Source organism: Mustela erminea, chromosome 12 (genome assembly GCF_009829155.1).
Source record: "Mustela erminea isolate mMusErm1 chromosome 12, mMusErm1.Pri, whole genome shotgun sequence".
In the NCBI taxonomy this organism is placed as follows: domain Eukaryota; kingdom Metazoa; phylum Chordata; class Mammalia; order Carnivora; family Mustelidae; genus Mustela; species Mustela erminea.
Window position 1 is genome coordinate 47,661,828 of NC_045625.1, and position 14,804 is coordinate 47,676,631.

Genomic DNA, 14,804 nt, shown 5'->3' on the forward strand with positions numbered 1-14,804 from the left:
TGGACAAAAATTTCAACTGAGAGCTATAGTTTAAGCTACTTATTCTTTACTGGATATCTAATTATGATGAATGACCTCTAAATTTTTTCTTACTTAAATGGAAATATAAAAGTACAATGCTAATTAAGAATTTGTAGAAAGACATAATAATATCGGTGTCCATAGATATTGATAATCATTCCAAATTGCAAAAAGCCAATGAATTATTCAATTATTTATTGGATTTTTTTTTTGTGTACTGTATTTTAGTATGGCCTCAATTAACTTCTCTTGCGCTAGATACTCATCAAGTTATTCTCATAATATTGAGAATTATTTTGAGAAATAATTAATATAATAATATAATTAATATAATTATATAAATATATAATATAATAATATATACTATATAATATATTATAATAATATAATTATATATAATATATAATATAATAATATTAATATTAAATATAATATAATTAATATAATAATAATAATTCTTTGAGAATTATTGAGAAATATTTTGAGAATAACTCATCAAGTTATTCTCAAAATATTTTTTCTATTTATACCAGATAGAATTCTTGATGCAATGAATAAGTTTTGAATAATTAAATGATTATGTAGAATCTATTTGTATTTCATTTCCAAAGCCCACATCAAAACAAGTTCAAACACCAGCAACGTCCACAAGACAACCCATGGCATGTTGAAGCCTTGTTCTCCCTAGAACTACTTGTTACATTGTGGGAAGCAACTGGACAAGTGTTCCCTCTGGTGGGGGAATGCTGAAATGTGGGAGAGACCTTGAGCTCCAGAGCAAGGCAGATGGGGAATAACTCAGGACTTTCTGCTTGCTTTTACTAGGAACGCATCTGCTCCTTTTAAAAAAAAAAGGGGAGGGGGTATTTTTGTTGAAGTTCATGGCTTATAACACAAGCAGAGTCCATTCATTCCAGGAAAGTTTTTGTTTGTGTTTGCTTGTGTTTCTTTGCTTGCTCTGGGGGAAAATCTCCCACCAGGGGACGGACTTCTACATACAACACGAGCCTGTGTGCACACCTGGTCACTGTGTAGCCCACCTTGCCCCCTCGCTGGCAGCCTCCCCTGTAAGGACTGTGACGGGCCACAGAACAGCAGCCTCCTGCTCCTATCTCCTCTCTGCTCCTGCCACTGTGACATCACTGCAGTGGGGACATTCCCTCAGGTCAACAATAGTCACCAGGAGAAAAGAAAACAACAAGGCTTCTGCTAGGAGAGTTTAGAAACAACCTGGAAATTTCAAACAACTTGTGTTCTTCTTTGTGGCTTTGTAATTGGAAGTAAAAGGGCCAGACAGAAACCACAAAGGAAAAGGAAGCAGCTGTGTGAATGGGCAGGAGAGGCTCCTGAGGGGGGTGCGGGAGGGGAGCTCACAGGAGGTTTCTCCACTGGGGGAGGGAACCTCTGTGATTGGAGAGTGAAAGGATGGGATCTCGGAGGGCGTGGAGGAAGGGGACATGTGCTGTACCAGAACATATGGAGTATGCGGACATAGGCACAGTGTATATGTATACGTATTACATTACTGGGTAACTAATTTCGTTCAGTGGATAGGATACCTGTTGCGAATCGGTATTTTTTATTCACAACGATATTTTGGAGGATCAGGTCTTTGCAGTGAGTCATAGGTAAAAGGCTAAGAGAAGATTACTTTTTGGGGGGAAAACATAAGAATATAATCCCAATCTGTTAAACTCTCACTCAGTGGAAGATACTAGATGCTTTGAAATGTGCCACTTCATAATCACAACAGCTCTAGGAATATTTCCACCTCACTTTACATCTGGGGAAACTGAGCTGCAGAGAGCTCCAGTGAGGTTCTCATGATCAGACAAGGAGATGGAAGCAGAATTCCAGATGCAGGGCACAGTCCTGTAGCCCATGGGATAAATTCCTGCCTGAGGTTCCTCTTGGGAAATTCTGAATCTTCCCTTCTGCCACGCTTCCTGGAGATCATTCTTCCCTGGTGGTGTCCCACCTCCACTGGCTGCCCCATCGCTGTGTCCTTGACAGGCTCCCCTTCTCCTTCTCAGCCTTAAATGTCAAAGATTCTCTGAAGCTTTAGGGCATCTTCTCATTCCACTCTCATGTCAGACGGAAGGACTTTCAGCACCGTGCCTCAATTTCCAAATATGGAAGACACATTGCGATTTAATGTCTCCAGGACATGCATTGTTGGAGAGTCCAGACTCACCTCTGCATCTCCAGCGGGAAGTCAGCTGTCCCCTCTTCCGACTTTCCTCCTGCAGTCTCCTGGTCACAGATCCCTTTGGCCTCTAGCACTGTGAAGGTAGCCTCAGACTATTCTAGAGTGATTGCTTTCCCCCTCCCTCTGGTGGGCAAGCCAGCAGATGTCCCTCTGCTCTTCACAGAGGGTGACTAGTGGAGATTCCGAAGGTACAACTCAAAAATACTGTGGGCTCCACCAACTAGGGAGGCCTGGACATTGTAGCTGTCCAGTGGAAGCACACAGAGCCTCGAGCCAGGCTTCTGTAATAGTTCAAGTTCCTAACAGTGCCTTCTCCTGGCTAGTGTGATTGAGAGCTCCTTTCTCTCCTGGTACCAGCGCTGAGACTGGCCCTGGGACCTCAGCTGTTAGTGGATCTAAGAAGAGTTGTTGTTTTCTGTCTTCTTGCATTTGGGAGTTGTTGGTTTGTCTTGTTGCTGCAGCTGTGACGGTAGGAACAACGTTCCAACAGGTTCTGTGTTGATCCAGAAACCAGAGGATCCTGCAATGTGTGAACACGTGAACAAATTCAGCTAACTCTGTCCTGAGGACGGAGGCCCTTAGGGACAGTCCTGCCAAAGAGACCTTTTACCCAAAATGTTGAGTAACTTAACTCAACATATTGTATGGCTGAAGCAGAGAGAGGAGGATTTAGAAAGATGGAACTCATGGCTATGTGACTTAGTGTTGTAGGTCAAGAATATCATTTCCAGGTGCCTTTCCTGCTTTCTTCCTTTTATTCATTTCCCTTTCCTTATGTCCTCATTTGAAGAGGAAGAGTTGGGTTGCCTGATTTTCACTCAGACTCCTTCCAAGGTAGTCACTCTGTTTCTTCTGTCTCAGATGGAGATGGATTTTCTGGTAGCACATCTTCAAGGCCAGGGCAGGGCCCTCAAATCCATGGGAGGCTCCCCCACTCCCATCGCAGGTACCACGCAGGTTTCCAGTGTTCTGGCTGCCCCAGCAGGGATGGGTTCAGGTGAGGAAGAGTGTGAGCTCAGCAGCAGCATCTCGTGGAGGACAGACTTGGTGTGGACCTCCTGGAACTGGCAGCCACCCACCCTGTCCCAGTAGAGGTGTCCCTGGTTCCGGAGAAGGGACTGATGCTCCTCCTCTGTTCAGAAGCAGTGGGTCCCCCTGAGAAGCTGCCCGGGGCCAGGATGCAGCTCACAGCCCAGAGCTGAGATGCTGCCACGGGGAACGAGTAGGATCCCCACAGAGCGGCTGGGTGCTGCACCTGAGGGCTTCTGATGGCCGGGGGAACAGTGGGCGGTGCCCTGTCCCCTCATTCATCTTCAGTTCTTTCTATTCATGAGTCTTCAATAGGACAGCGTGTTTTCATTTGCAGAATGTTCCGATACACTTTTCATACCTTTTCATTTTTGTTTGCTTCTCTTTAGATATGCTTTACATGGCTTAGAAGACATTAGATAACATCCGCCATTTCAATTATTTTTTCATTTTTTCATGGAAGTTCAATTAGCCCAAGGAAGGTAAATCTCTCAGATGTATACTCTATCTATAGTCACTAGCTTCTGTTCTGTTCCTCGCATTTCCTCTGTCACCAGTATGGTTTCCTGGTGAGTAATTCAGTCAAAACAGCCAGTGCCCTTGGTCACAACCCTTCTACTTCCCGGCTTCATGGACCCTTTCCATGCACCCTTTGCTATGACACAATTCCTTGAAGCCTTTCTTGGCTTTGAAATAGATTCTTATCTAATATTTGCTCTTATACTACTGCCTGAGGGACATTCCACCTTTGTTTGCAGTGTGGCTCTTTTCTCCCTTAACCAGGGGAGGCTTGAGGCACCATATCTCATTCTATGCTCTTTTCCCAGGCAACCTCTTCCCTCACTGGGTTTTCTGTGAATGGAATGGCTTGTAAATGGCAGGATCAAGGATCCATGTTGTTTCTTTTGATTTGTTTATTTTGTTTTGTTTAAAGAAAATTTATTTATTTATATGACACACAGAGAGAGAGACAGTGAACACAATCAGGGACAGTGTGAGAGGGAGAAGCAGACTCCCAGCTGAACACGGAGTTTGAGGCAGGGCTTGATCCGGGACCCTGGCATCCTGACCTGAGCCTAAGGCAGACACTTAATCTACTGAGCCACTCGGGTGACCCTGAATGATCCATTTGCTAAAGAATATTCACACTTCGGTGTCTACTGTGTGATGTGGAATGTATCTGGTGCTTTTCATATTATTTCCTGACATGTCTGCTTCCTTTTCTACTTACAAAATTCATGTTTTCCCTTCTTCTCACTCTTCCCTTTAACATAACTGATATTACACTACAATTGTTGTCCCAAGGTTAGTTTTTGTACAAAATCCAAGACACAGACACAGCATTGGTTTGGGAAGTCTGCCTTTCCCGTGACGACAGCATGCAAAGTGACTTCCAGGAAGTCGTTGCGATTACTTCTAATGTGAAAACAAAGTAATGACTGAGAGAGTGGTACAGTCCATTCTTTCATCAGGTTGTAATAAGACTAGTTTTCTGCTTCAATTAGAAACAAATGCAAGAAAAAAAAATAAAATAAAAAACAACAACAAAAAAAAGAAACAAATGCAAGAAGTTTTCTATAGAAACATTTATTGAACAGAAAATAAAGAATTTAATATACATAAGACATATACAATTCTCTTAACCACAAAGGGAATACAACTAATATAATACAATAAAAAATAACTTAAATCTTATAAATAGTGAAATAAAGAAATAAATAGTTAAATAGGCAGATCAGCATGGTCATCTCAAAGCAACAGGTGTTTGTAACGTTGACTTCATGTTGCCTAATACTCCGGACACATGTGACAAAGTGATTCAGTTCATGTCATGATGACAGCAGAAATGAGAGTCTTTGACACTACAGGACACATGGGAGTGTGATAGTATTCTTCAGAGAGAACCATTTCGATGTTGAAATGGGTGTCACTTCCCACTCCTTAGTCTCCTTTGCAAGGCTGTTGATGCATACAAGGGTTTCATGATCTCTGCTCGGACCATCTCAGAGGCACAAGGACTGTATTGCTTCTCTTGCAGATAGAGGGAGATTCTCTGGAAGTAGTTCCTCAGGATGGAGTCCCCATTCATCAGGGGCAGCTCTCCCACTCCTGCCTCCTGCAGGGGACAGGCTTTCAGGAGGCCCAGGTGCTCAGAAAGTCCTGAGCACAATTCCTCCAAGAGGGTCGTGTTCCAAGGAGCAGGTGAGGCCTCTGTGCACAAGAGGTGGAAGATCTTCTGGTTCGTCACATGGATGACAGAGAGGGTGTGAGCCTTCTGCAGCGCCTTGCCGGTAAACACCTCCTGGGGGAAGCCAAAGTGGTTTGTGTAGTTGTCACAGGAGCTAGCAGACAGTCTCCTCATTTGTCGCAGGAGCGTCAGGGCCCTCCAGTGCAGCAGGCCGTGGTCCTGAGGCAGGTCACAACCCAGAGAGCCAAGGGAGTGGCAGCTGAGCACCACCAGGGCCACCAAGAAGGAGCAGGACAGGGCCATCGGGGATCCTACCGATGCTGTTGGCCTGGCTGGGGTGGGCATGTCTGGGACCTGTGGCTCTAGCTCCTCTGAACATCTTCTCTTTTGTGTAAGGCTTAAGTAGGGGACATAGGAGTTTTCAATTCTGTATGTTTCCCTTATTTTCTAGTTGTCTTTTTGCTTTCCTTTTTACACTTTCTACTTGGATTGGAGCATGGGTTTCTCAACCATGTATTATTTTCTTTAAGTATTATCCTTGCCTCCAGAATCATTTTGGATGTTTTTTTTAATTGCAACTTTGAAGAAAACTTAATAGCAGGGAGACACAGTATATATCGTTATATAGCGTATTTTTGTCTGTGCTTTAATTAAAAAAAAGATTGACCAAAAAAAAAAAAAAAAAGGCGCCTGGGTGGCTCAGTGGGTTAAGCCTCTGCCTTTGGCTCAGGTCATGATCTCAGGGTCCTGGGATCGAGTCCCACATCCGACTCTCTGCTCAGCAGGGAGTCTGCTTCCTCCTCTTCTCTCTCTCCCTACTTCTCTGCCTACTTATGATCTTGCTCTGTCAAATAAATAAATAAAATCTTAAAAAAAAAAAAAGGAGTGACGTTTATCCAAATCAGGGTCGAGAAACCAAAAATTTTAAGCTAATAGTTATATTTTAAAGCTATTGATGCTTATGTATATAAGTAAACTTGATGAGGGACTTATAACTTCTTTACATGTATACAGTGAAGTATATGTAGTACATATGCAAATTAACAATTTCTAAAAGGACATAATGAATTCGGTGTACCTGAACATTTACAATCAATCCAGATTGCTAAATGCAAGTAAAAACTGGAATGATTACTTAATGTGTGTTTTTTAGTTCACTGAATTTGAATGTTGCCTCATATGACAAAATCATTTTTTTTAGATTTTTATTTATTTATTTGACAGAGAGAAAGATACAGAGAGAGTACATGTAGACAGAGCAATGGGCAGACAGTGAGGGAGAAGCAGGCTCCCAACGAATAGGGAGCCTGATGTGAGGCTCCATCCCAGCACCCCGGGATCATGACCTGAGCTGAAAGCGGCCGCCCAACTGACTGAGCTCCCCAGGCACCACGACAACCTCATCTTTAACTTCGCCTGCTCCTACGTACTCTGGAAGGTATTGTCAACATGGTTTTTTCTGTTTAACACTAGATAATTACTGAGGTGTTGAATGAGTTTTGTAGAGCTAAATCATAAAATTTAATGTATTTGTGTTTTCATTTCTAAAGCCTGCATCACAACAAGCCTCAGATTTCAGCAACGGCCACAAGACACCACTGGCACCAGTAAGAAAGATGACCTGTCCACGTAAGTCTCTGAGACCCAGGAAATGATGGAGAGAAACTCCTCCAATCCTAAATGATTCCTGTTATTCCTAGATTTGTCACACTGACCTTACAGACAGTTTGTGTCCTCCAAGAATTCTATGCCATTGCTTCTTATGTAATATTCAAAAAAAAAACCCCAGTGAACGACAATAAATACCAAGGTTTTGTTAGAACCCTCTAAGGCATTGCAAGTGCCCCCAGCAGGAAGCCTGGTTCTTATCTGGGAAGAGGAGGTGTCAAGGTTCTAAATCCAGATGACTGGATTTTCCCAGCAGAACCTCACTGACAAGATAGTTATCACCTCTACTAACCTCATTCCTTTGCAGTGACTGAGTGTCCTCCATCCAGGCTCTCGTGGGCTCACTCCTGAGGACAGGCTCCCCATGTCTGGAGGACTCTAGATTCTGCTACTGTGCAGGGGCTGGTTTCCTCGTTAGCAAAGCACTTCCTGCCCCTAGATCCTTGCCCTTGCCCCTGGAGTCTTTGTACTGGGGACCCTCTCAGTGCTGACCTCCTTCTCTCCTGACCAGAAGAAGGTGTCAACTTCTCAGATGCTGAGGGAAAATGTTTGTTTTCTCCAAGTAGAGGAAAGAATGATTATCATCCTTGCACCTTGAATAACGGAATACATTTATTGTGCCATCCCAGCTCCTAATTTTCCCATTTTTCATTTTTTAAAGTAAGCTCCACACACAGGGTGGACCCTGACATGGGGCTTGAACTCACAGTCTGACATCAAGACCTGAAGTTAGAGTAAGAATCATATCCTCAACCAATTGAGCCACCCAGGATCCCCCATGGTTCAAATTTTCCTGAAACTAGAGAACACTTGTTAGGTTCAAATTTCTCAGCGGAGCACAGGAAGAATTCACTGGGTGTCTCACCAGAAACTTCCATCAAAGAAAGTAATGACTTTCACTAGCTCATTCAGACTCTGTGTTTCCAGTAGGCAGCTTCATCTGGCCATCTGTCTGGTGCTCAGAATGCAGGGGGTGAGGCCCAGGCTATGGTGTCAGGGACACACTTCCTTGTTGCCTTTCCTTATTCATGGTGTTGCATTTTCAACTTAAGTAACAACAACAAAGAGAATGTAAATAACTTAATATTTCCACATACTTTACTGGACATACTCTGACTTGCTGGTCCTGATCATGTTCTATGTCATCGTGAGGATCACACAGAGGGAAGGAAGGAGAGGGCCAAGGGGCTGCCCCGGGTTTCTCTTTCATTTTTAAGACTTCACTTTTTCTGTTTCTCATGTCAACTTTCCTCGAAAGCAAAACATGACAGCTGTGTGTGGGGGAGGGGGAAGACAGCTGTTCTGTCTGAATGTGACAAAAGTGAAAGAGTGGCTTGTCTGCTGAGAAAATGGCAGAGTGTACAGTCAGCCAAATTTGATTAGCAATACTGGGGATGAGCAGCTCCAGCAGACGGGGATAATGAAGGCTGTACTGAATTATTGCAAGTCAGGAAAGTAACTGCCTTGGCCGGAGGATCCCACAAGACCAACTCTTGGGTCCCCATGAGGCCCTCAGCTCTACAAGAGGAGCCACCTCATTTTCCTTTTGTTCAATCCACAGGTACTTGGCTCTGAGGAGAGGTGAGAAGAGTCACACCAACCAGCTCACAAGAGATTGGCGACCAGGACTCAGCTGATCACCCTCTTTGGAAGGAGACAGGATCCTCGCCCTGCCTGAGAGCTCTACCTACCTGTTAAGTCCACTCAGGCCTGGAAAAGGTTGCCTGAGAAATCCAATATGAAGACGAGGGGAACTGAAAGAACCTACATGATTCTGCTCTGCACCTGGATTAGAATAATGATGAGGATCTTTCAAATGACACCACTAAAGCTAACTGCAGTCTAACCCTTCTGAGATCCTTGAAACCATTACCTCTGTCTTCTCATTAACCCCATTTGGATCCCGCTTATTTCTGCAGCTGTTTGGAGAGAAAAAGAAACCTGGATTTAGAATGTTTCAGATCAAACCAATATCCAAGGTGGAACACAAAGGAGTTGTGAGATAACTGCTTGTCTGGAAGCAGCTGTTAAACGATGTGAAGAATAGAGATGGACAGAGGTTTTGAGACCCAGGAGAGGCCATGGCATGAATTCAGTCAGGTGGAGGAGGTGAGGCATCAAGGATTCTAGATCACACTGTAGATGCCAAAGGCTTGTTGACTGTGGCTGTGTATGGCAACAGGAGGTGTGGGAGGAGTCACCTACATGACTTTGGAACTTTGAAGTTCCAAAGACAAGTTCTCAGGATCCCTTTCAAACACTCATGAGAGTGGGGAGGAGTCAAGATGGTGGAGAAGTAGTGGGCTGACTTTACATCAGGTAGCAGGAGATCAGCTAGGTAGTTTATCAAACCAATCTAAACACCTACCAATCCAACAGGAGATTGAAGAGAAGAACAGCAATTCTAGAAACAGAATATTGACCACTTTCTGAAAGGTGGGACCTGCGGAGAAGTGAATCCAATGCAATGGGAAGATAGACCTCATGGGGATGATCTCGCTCCCGGCAAGTAGTGGATCAATGGAGCACAAAATCAGAACTTTCAAAAGTCTGTTCCACTGAGGGACATCACTCCAGATGGTAATCTGGGGTGAAGCCCAGGCGGGGATAGCGTGGTCCCACATGCTTCGGTGTTCAAGAAGGGTCGGGGTTGTTTGAGCGTCACAGAGCTCCCAGGTATTAGAGTCAGGAAGCCGGTTACAGAGACTGAGCTGAGAAATGAGTTCTGAACTCGAAGTTACCTTAAGCTGTGATCCGTGGCATAGGCAGACCCCTTCTCTGTGAGAGCGGACCCTACAAGGTCCTGGGAGATCCCCGGAAGAGCGCAGGGATCTCCTGGGTTTGGAGACTTCAGACGGGGCTGTGTGCCAGAGTCGCTTGGTCACAGGCTGGGGGAGCTCAAAGCGGGGCTATAGGCCAGGGAGATGCAAATGATTGAGCACTTTTCTCCAAGGGTGCACTGAGGAGTAGTGCTCCGAACTCTCAGCTCCTCTGGGCCAGAGATTCGGAGGCCACCATTTTCATGCCATCCTCCAGAACTCTATGGAAAGTGTTCAGGGATCAAAAGCTCCAAAGGGGAACCCCAACGGATTACTTAGCCCGGCCCCTGGTAAGGGCGGTGCAATTCCACCTTGGGCAAACACACTTGAGAATCACTACAACGGGCCCCTCCCCTAGAAGATCAGCAAGAAATTCAGCCAAGACTGAGTTCACTACCAAGAAGAACTGCGGAATTCCAGAGGAGGAGCAAGCAAAGCATGGAATTCATGGCTTTCTCCCCATGATTCTTAGTCTTGTAAAGTTAATTAATTCTTTTGAAATTTATTTTTTTCTTAAGCTAAATCTTTTTTTACCTTTACTCTTTTCTCTTTTAACTTTTAAACCAGTTTATCTCAACAATACCTTACATTAAAAAAAAACTTTTTTGAACCTTCATTATTATAGTCATATTTTATCCTTCATTGTATCTACCTTTATTGTTTGTATACACATACGGATTTTTCTTTTAAAAAATTTTGGGTTACAACTTCTTCTAATAGCTCAAAATATACCCTAAATCTAGCACAGGTCTTTGTTCTACTCTCCAGCCTGAGCAAAGTCTCTTCACTTATCTTATCAAGTCCTTTTTTACAAATTCTTTTTTAAAAGTTTTATCTTTATAGTCATATTCCATACCTACATCATGTTTACTCTTAGTGTGTGTGTGTGTGTGTGTGTATGTGTGTGTGTGTGTGTGTGTGTGTGTGTGTGTATTTTATTCATTCTTTAAAATTTTGGGAGATAGTGTCTTTTAAGAGACTAAAATACTTCCAACATTAAGTGGATGACTCTGTTCTAGTCACCAATCTAATATATATACATATATTTTTCTTTATTTAATTTTTTTTATCTGAACTCTTTGTACCCCATTTCTTCCCCCCATGATTTGTGTTTCTTCTGATTTAGTTAGAGCACATTTTCCTGGGGTCCTTGTCACACTTTTAGTATTTTATTCACTCTTTCATATATTCTTATCTGGATAAAAGGATAAAGTGGGAAAATGCACTGCAAAACAAACAAACAAACAAACAAGAGGCAGTACTGAAGGCTAGGGCCCTAATCAATATGGACTTTCGTAATATGTCAGATCTAGAGTTCAGAATGATGATTGTCAAGGTGACAGCTGGCCTCAAAAAAGACATGGAAGATATTAGAGAAACCCTGTCTGCAGAAATAAAGGCCCTTTCTGAGAAATAAAAGAACTTAAATCTAACCAATTTGAAATGTAAAAAAGCTATTAATGAGGTACAATAAAAACTAGAGGCTCTTACTGCTAGGATAAATGAGTCAGAGGAGAGAATTAGTTATATAGAAGACCAGATGACAGAGAAGAAAGAAGCTGAGCAAAAGAGAGACAAACAATGACTAGACCACAAGGGGAGAATTCGGGAGATAAGTGACACCACAAGATGAAACAACATTAGAATAATTGGTATTCCAGAAGAAGAAGAAAGAGAGAGGGGAGAAGAAGGTATATTGGAGAGAAATATTGTAGAGAATTTCCCTAATATGGCAAAGGGTACAAGCATCAAAATCCCGGAGGCACAGAGAACTTCCCTCAGAATCAATAAGAACAGGTCCACACCCCATCAGCTAATAGTAAAATTTACAAGTCTTAGTGACAAAGAGAAAATCCTGAAAGCAGCAAGGGACAGGAAGTCTGTAACATACAATGGTAAAAATATTAGATTGGCAACAGACTTTTCACAGAGACCTGGCAGGCCAGAAAGAACTGGTGTGATATATTCAGAGCACTCAAGGAGAAGAACATGCAGCCAAGAATGCTATATCCAGCTAGGCTATCATTGAAAATAGAAGGAGAGATAAAAGAAAACTTCCAGGACAAACAAAAAGGAAAACATTTGTAAATACCAAAACAGTTCTACAGGAAATATTGAAAGGGGTCCTCCAAGCAAAGAGAGAGCCCAAAAGTAGTAGACCAGAAAGGAACAGAGACAATATACAGTAAGAGTCACCCTACATGCAATACAGTGGCACTAAATTCATATCTCTCAATAGTTACCCTGAATGTAAATGAGCTAAATGCCCCAAGCAAAAGACAAGGGTATCAGAATGGATTAAAAAAAAAATCAATATGTTGCCTACAAGAAACTCATTTGAGACCCAAAGACACCTCCAGATTTAAAGTGAGGGGGTGGAAAATAATTTACTATGTTAATAGACATCAAAAGAAAACTGGGGTGGCAATCCTTATAACAGATCAATTAGACTTCAAGACAAAGACTCTAATAAGAGATGAGAAAGGACACTATATCATACTCAAAGATCTAACAATTGGATGTATCTATGCCCCTAACATGGGAGCAACCAATTTTATAAATCAATTAATAATAAAATCAAAGAAACACAGCGACAAGAATACAATAATAGTAGGGGTCTTAACACTCCCCCTCACTGAAATGGACAGATCATCCAAGCAAAAGATCAACAAGGAAATAAAGGCCTTAAGTGACACACTGAACCGGAGGGACATAAGAGATATATTCAGAACATTCCATCTCAAAGCAAAAGAAAACACATTCTCCCCCAGTGCACATGGTACATTCTCCAGAATACATCACATCCTGGGTCCTAAATCAGGTCTCAACTGGTATCAAAAGATTGGGATCATTCCCTGGTTACTTTCACACCACAATGCTCTGAAGCTAGAACTCCATCACAAGAAGAAATTCTGAAAGAACCCAAATACATGTAGACTAAAGTGCATCCGTCTTAAGAATGAATGTGTCAACTGGGAAATTAAAAAAGAATTGAAAAAATTAATGGAAACAAATGATGATGAAAACACAATGGTTCAAAATCTGGGGCACACACCAAAGGCAGTCCTGAGAGGAAAATATATAGCGATACAAACCTTTCTCAAGAAACAAGAAAGGTCTCACATACACGACCTAACCCTACACATAAAGGACCTGGAGAAAGAACAACAAGGGAAGCCTAATACAGCAGGAGAAGAGAAGTAATAAAGATCAGAGCAGAAATCAATGAAATAGACACCAAAAAAAAAAAAAAATCAAACAGATCGATGAAACCAGGAGCTGGTTCTTTCAAAGAATGAATAAGATTGATAAACCCCGGGGCCAGACTGATCAAAAAGAAAACAAAAAGGAACCAAATAAATTAAATCACGAATGAAAGAAGAGAACTCACAACCAACATGAAAGAAATACAAACAATTATAAGAACATATTATGAGCAACTATACGCCAGCAGATTTGACAATTTGACAATCTTCCAGTTTTGACAATCTGGAAGAAATGTATACATTCCCAGTGACATATAAACTACCACAACTGCACCAGAAAGAAGGAGAAAACCTGAACAGACCCATAACCAGTAAGGAGATTGAAGCAATCATCAAAAATCTCCAAAAAAACAAAAACCCAGGGCCAGACGGCTTCCCAGGGGAATTCTACAAAACATTTAAAGAAGAACTCATTCCTATTCTCCTGAAACTTCTCCAAAAAATAGAAATGGAAGGAAAACTTCCAAACTCATTTTATGAGGCGAGCATTACCTTGATCCCAAAGCCAGACAAGGATCCCATCAAAAAGAATTATAGACCAATATCCTTGATGAACACAGATGCAAAAATTCTCACCAAAACAATAGCCAATAGGATCCAACAGTACATTAAAAGAATGATTTACCATGACCAAGTGGGATTTAATCCTGAGCTGCAAGGTTGGTTCAACATCCGCAAATCAATCAATGTGATACAATGCATTATGTGATACAATACATTACTAAAAGAAAGAACAAGAACCATATGATACTCTCAATAGATGCTGAAAAAGCATTGGACAAAGTACAGCATCCTTTCCTGTTCAAAATTCTTCAAAGTGTAGGGATAGAAGGTACATACCTCAGTATCATCAAAGCCATCTAATGAAAAACCCACCACAAATATCATTCACAGTGGAGATAAATGGAGAGTTTTTCCAATAAGGTCAGGGAACACAGCAGGGATGTCCATTACCACCACTGCTATTGAACATAGTAGTAGAAGTCCTAGCCTCAGAATCAGGCAACAAAAAGAAATTAAAGGCATCCAAACTGGCAAAGAAGATCTCAAACTATCACTCTTTGCAGATAAGATGATACTATATGTGGAAAACCCAAAAGACACCAGTCCAAATCTGCTAAAATTCATATAGGAATTCAGTAATGTGTCAGGATATAAAATCAATGCACAGAAATCACTTGCATTTCTTTACACCAAAACAAGACAGAAGAAAGAGAAATTAAGGAATCAATCCCGTTTACAATTGCGCCCAAAACCATAAGATACCTAGGAATATACTTAAAGAGGCAAAGAATTCATATTGAAAACTATAAAGTACTCATGAAAGAAATTGAGGAAGACACAAGGAAATGGAAAAATGTTCCACACTCATGGATTGGAAGAACAAATATTGTGAAAATGTCTACGGTACCTAAAGCAATCGACACATTTGATGCAAACCCTATCAAAAGCCCATCCATTTTTTTCAAAGAAATGGAACAAAGAATCTTACAATTTATATGGAACCAGAAAAGACCTGGAATAGCCAGAGGAACACTGAAAAAGAAAGCCAAAGTTGGTGGCATCACAATTACAGACTTCAAAAGACATTAGATTTTTCTGCC

General features: G+C 41.8%; 2 protein-coding genes and 1 long non-coding RNA gene across 4 annotated transcripts in view; 1 reads left to right on the top strand and 2 right to left on the bottom strand.

Moving 5' to 3' along the window:
• LOC116570240 overlaps window positions 1-14,804 on the top strand; it is a 52,234-nt gene that overhangs the window by 34,324 nt on the left and 3,106 nt on the right. The gene's annotated exons all lie outside the window — the stretch shown is intronic.
• The window catches only part of LOC116570229 (interferon alpha-1/2-like), an 82,186-nt gene that overhangs the window by 21,174 nt on the left and 46,208 nt on the right, over window positions 1-14,804 (bottom strand). The gene's annotated exons all lie outside the window — the stretch shown is intronic.
• LOC116570221 (interferon alpha-1/2-like) lies at window positions 4,989-5,792 on the bottom strand. Its single transcript, XM_032306990.1, has one exon. The coding sequence runs from the start codon at window positions 5,790-5,792 to the stop codon at window positions 5,187-5,189; it is 606 nt and encodes a 201-aa protein (XP_032162881.1). The 3' UTR covers window positions 4,989-5,186.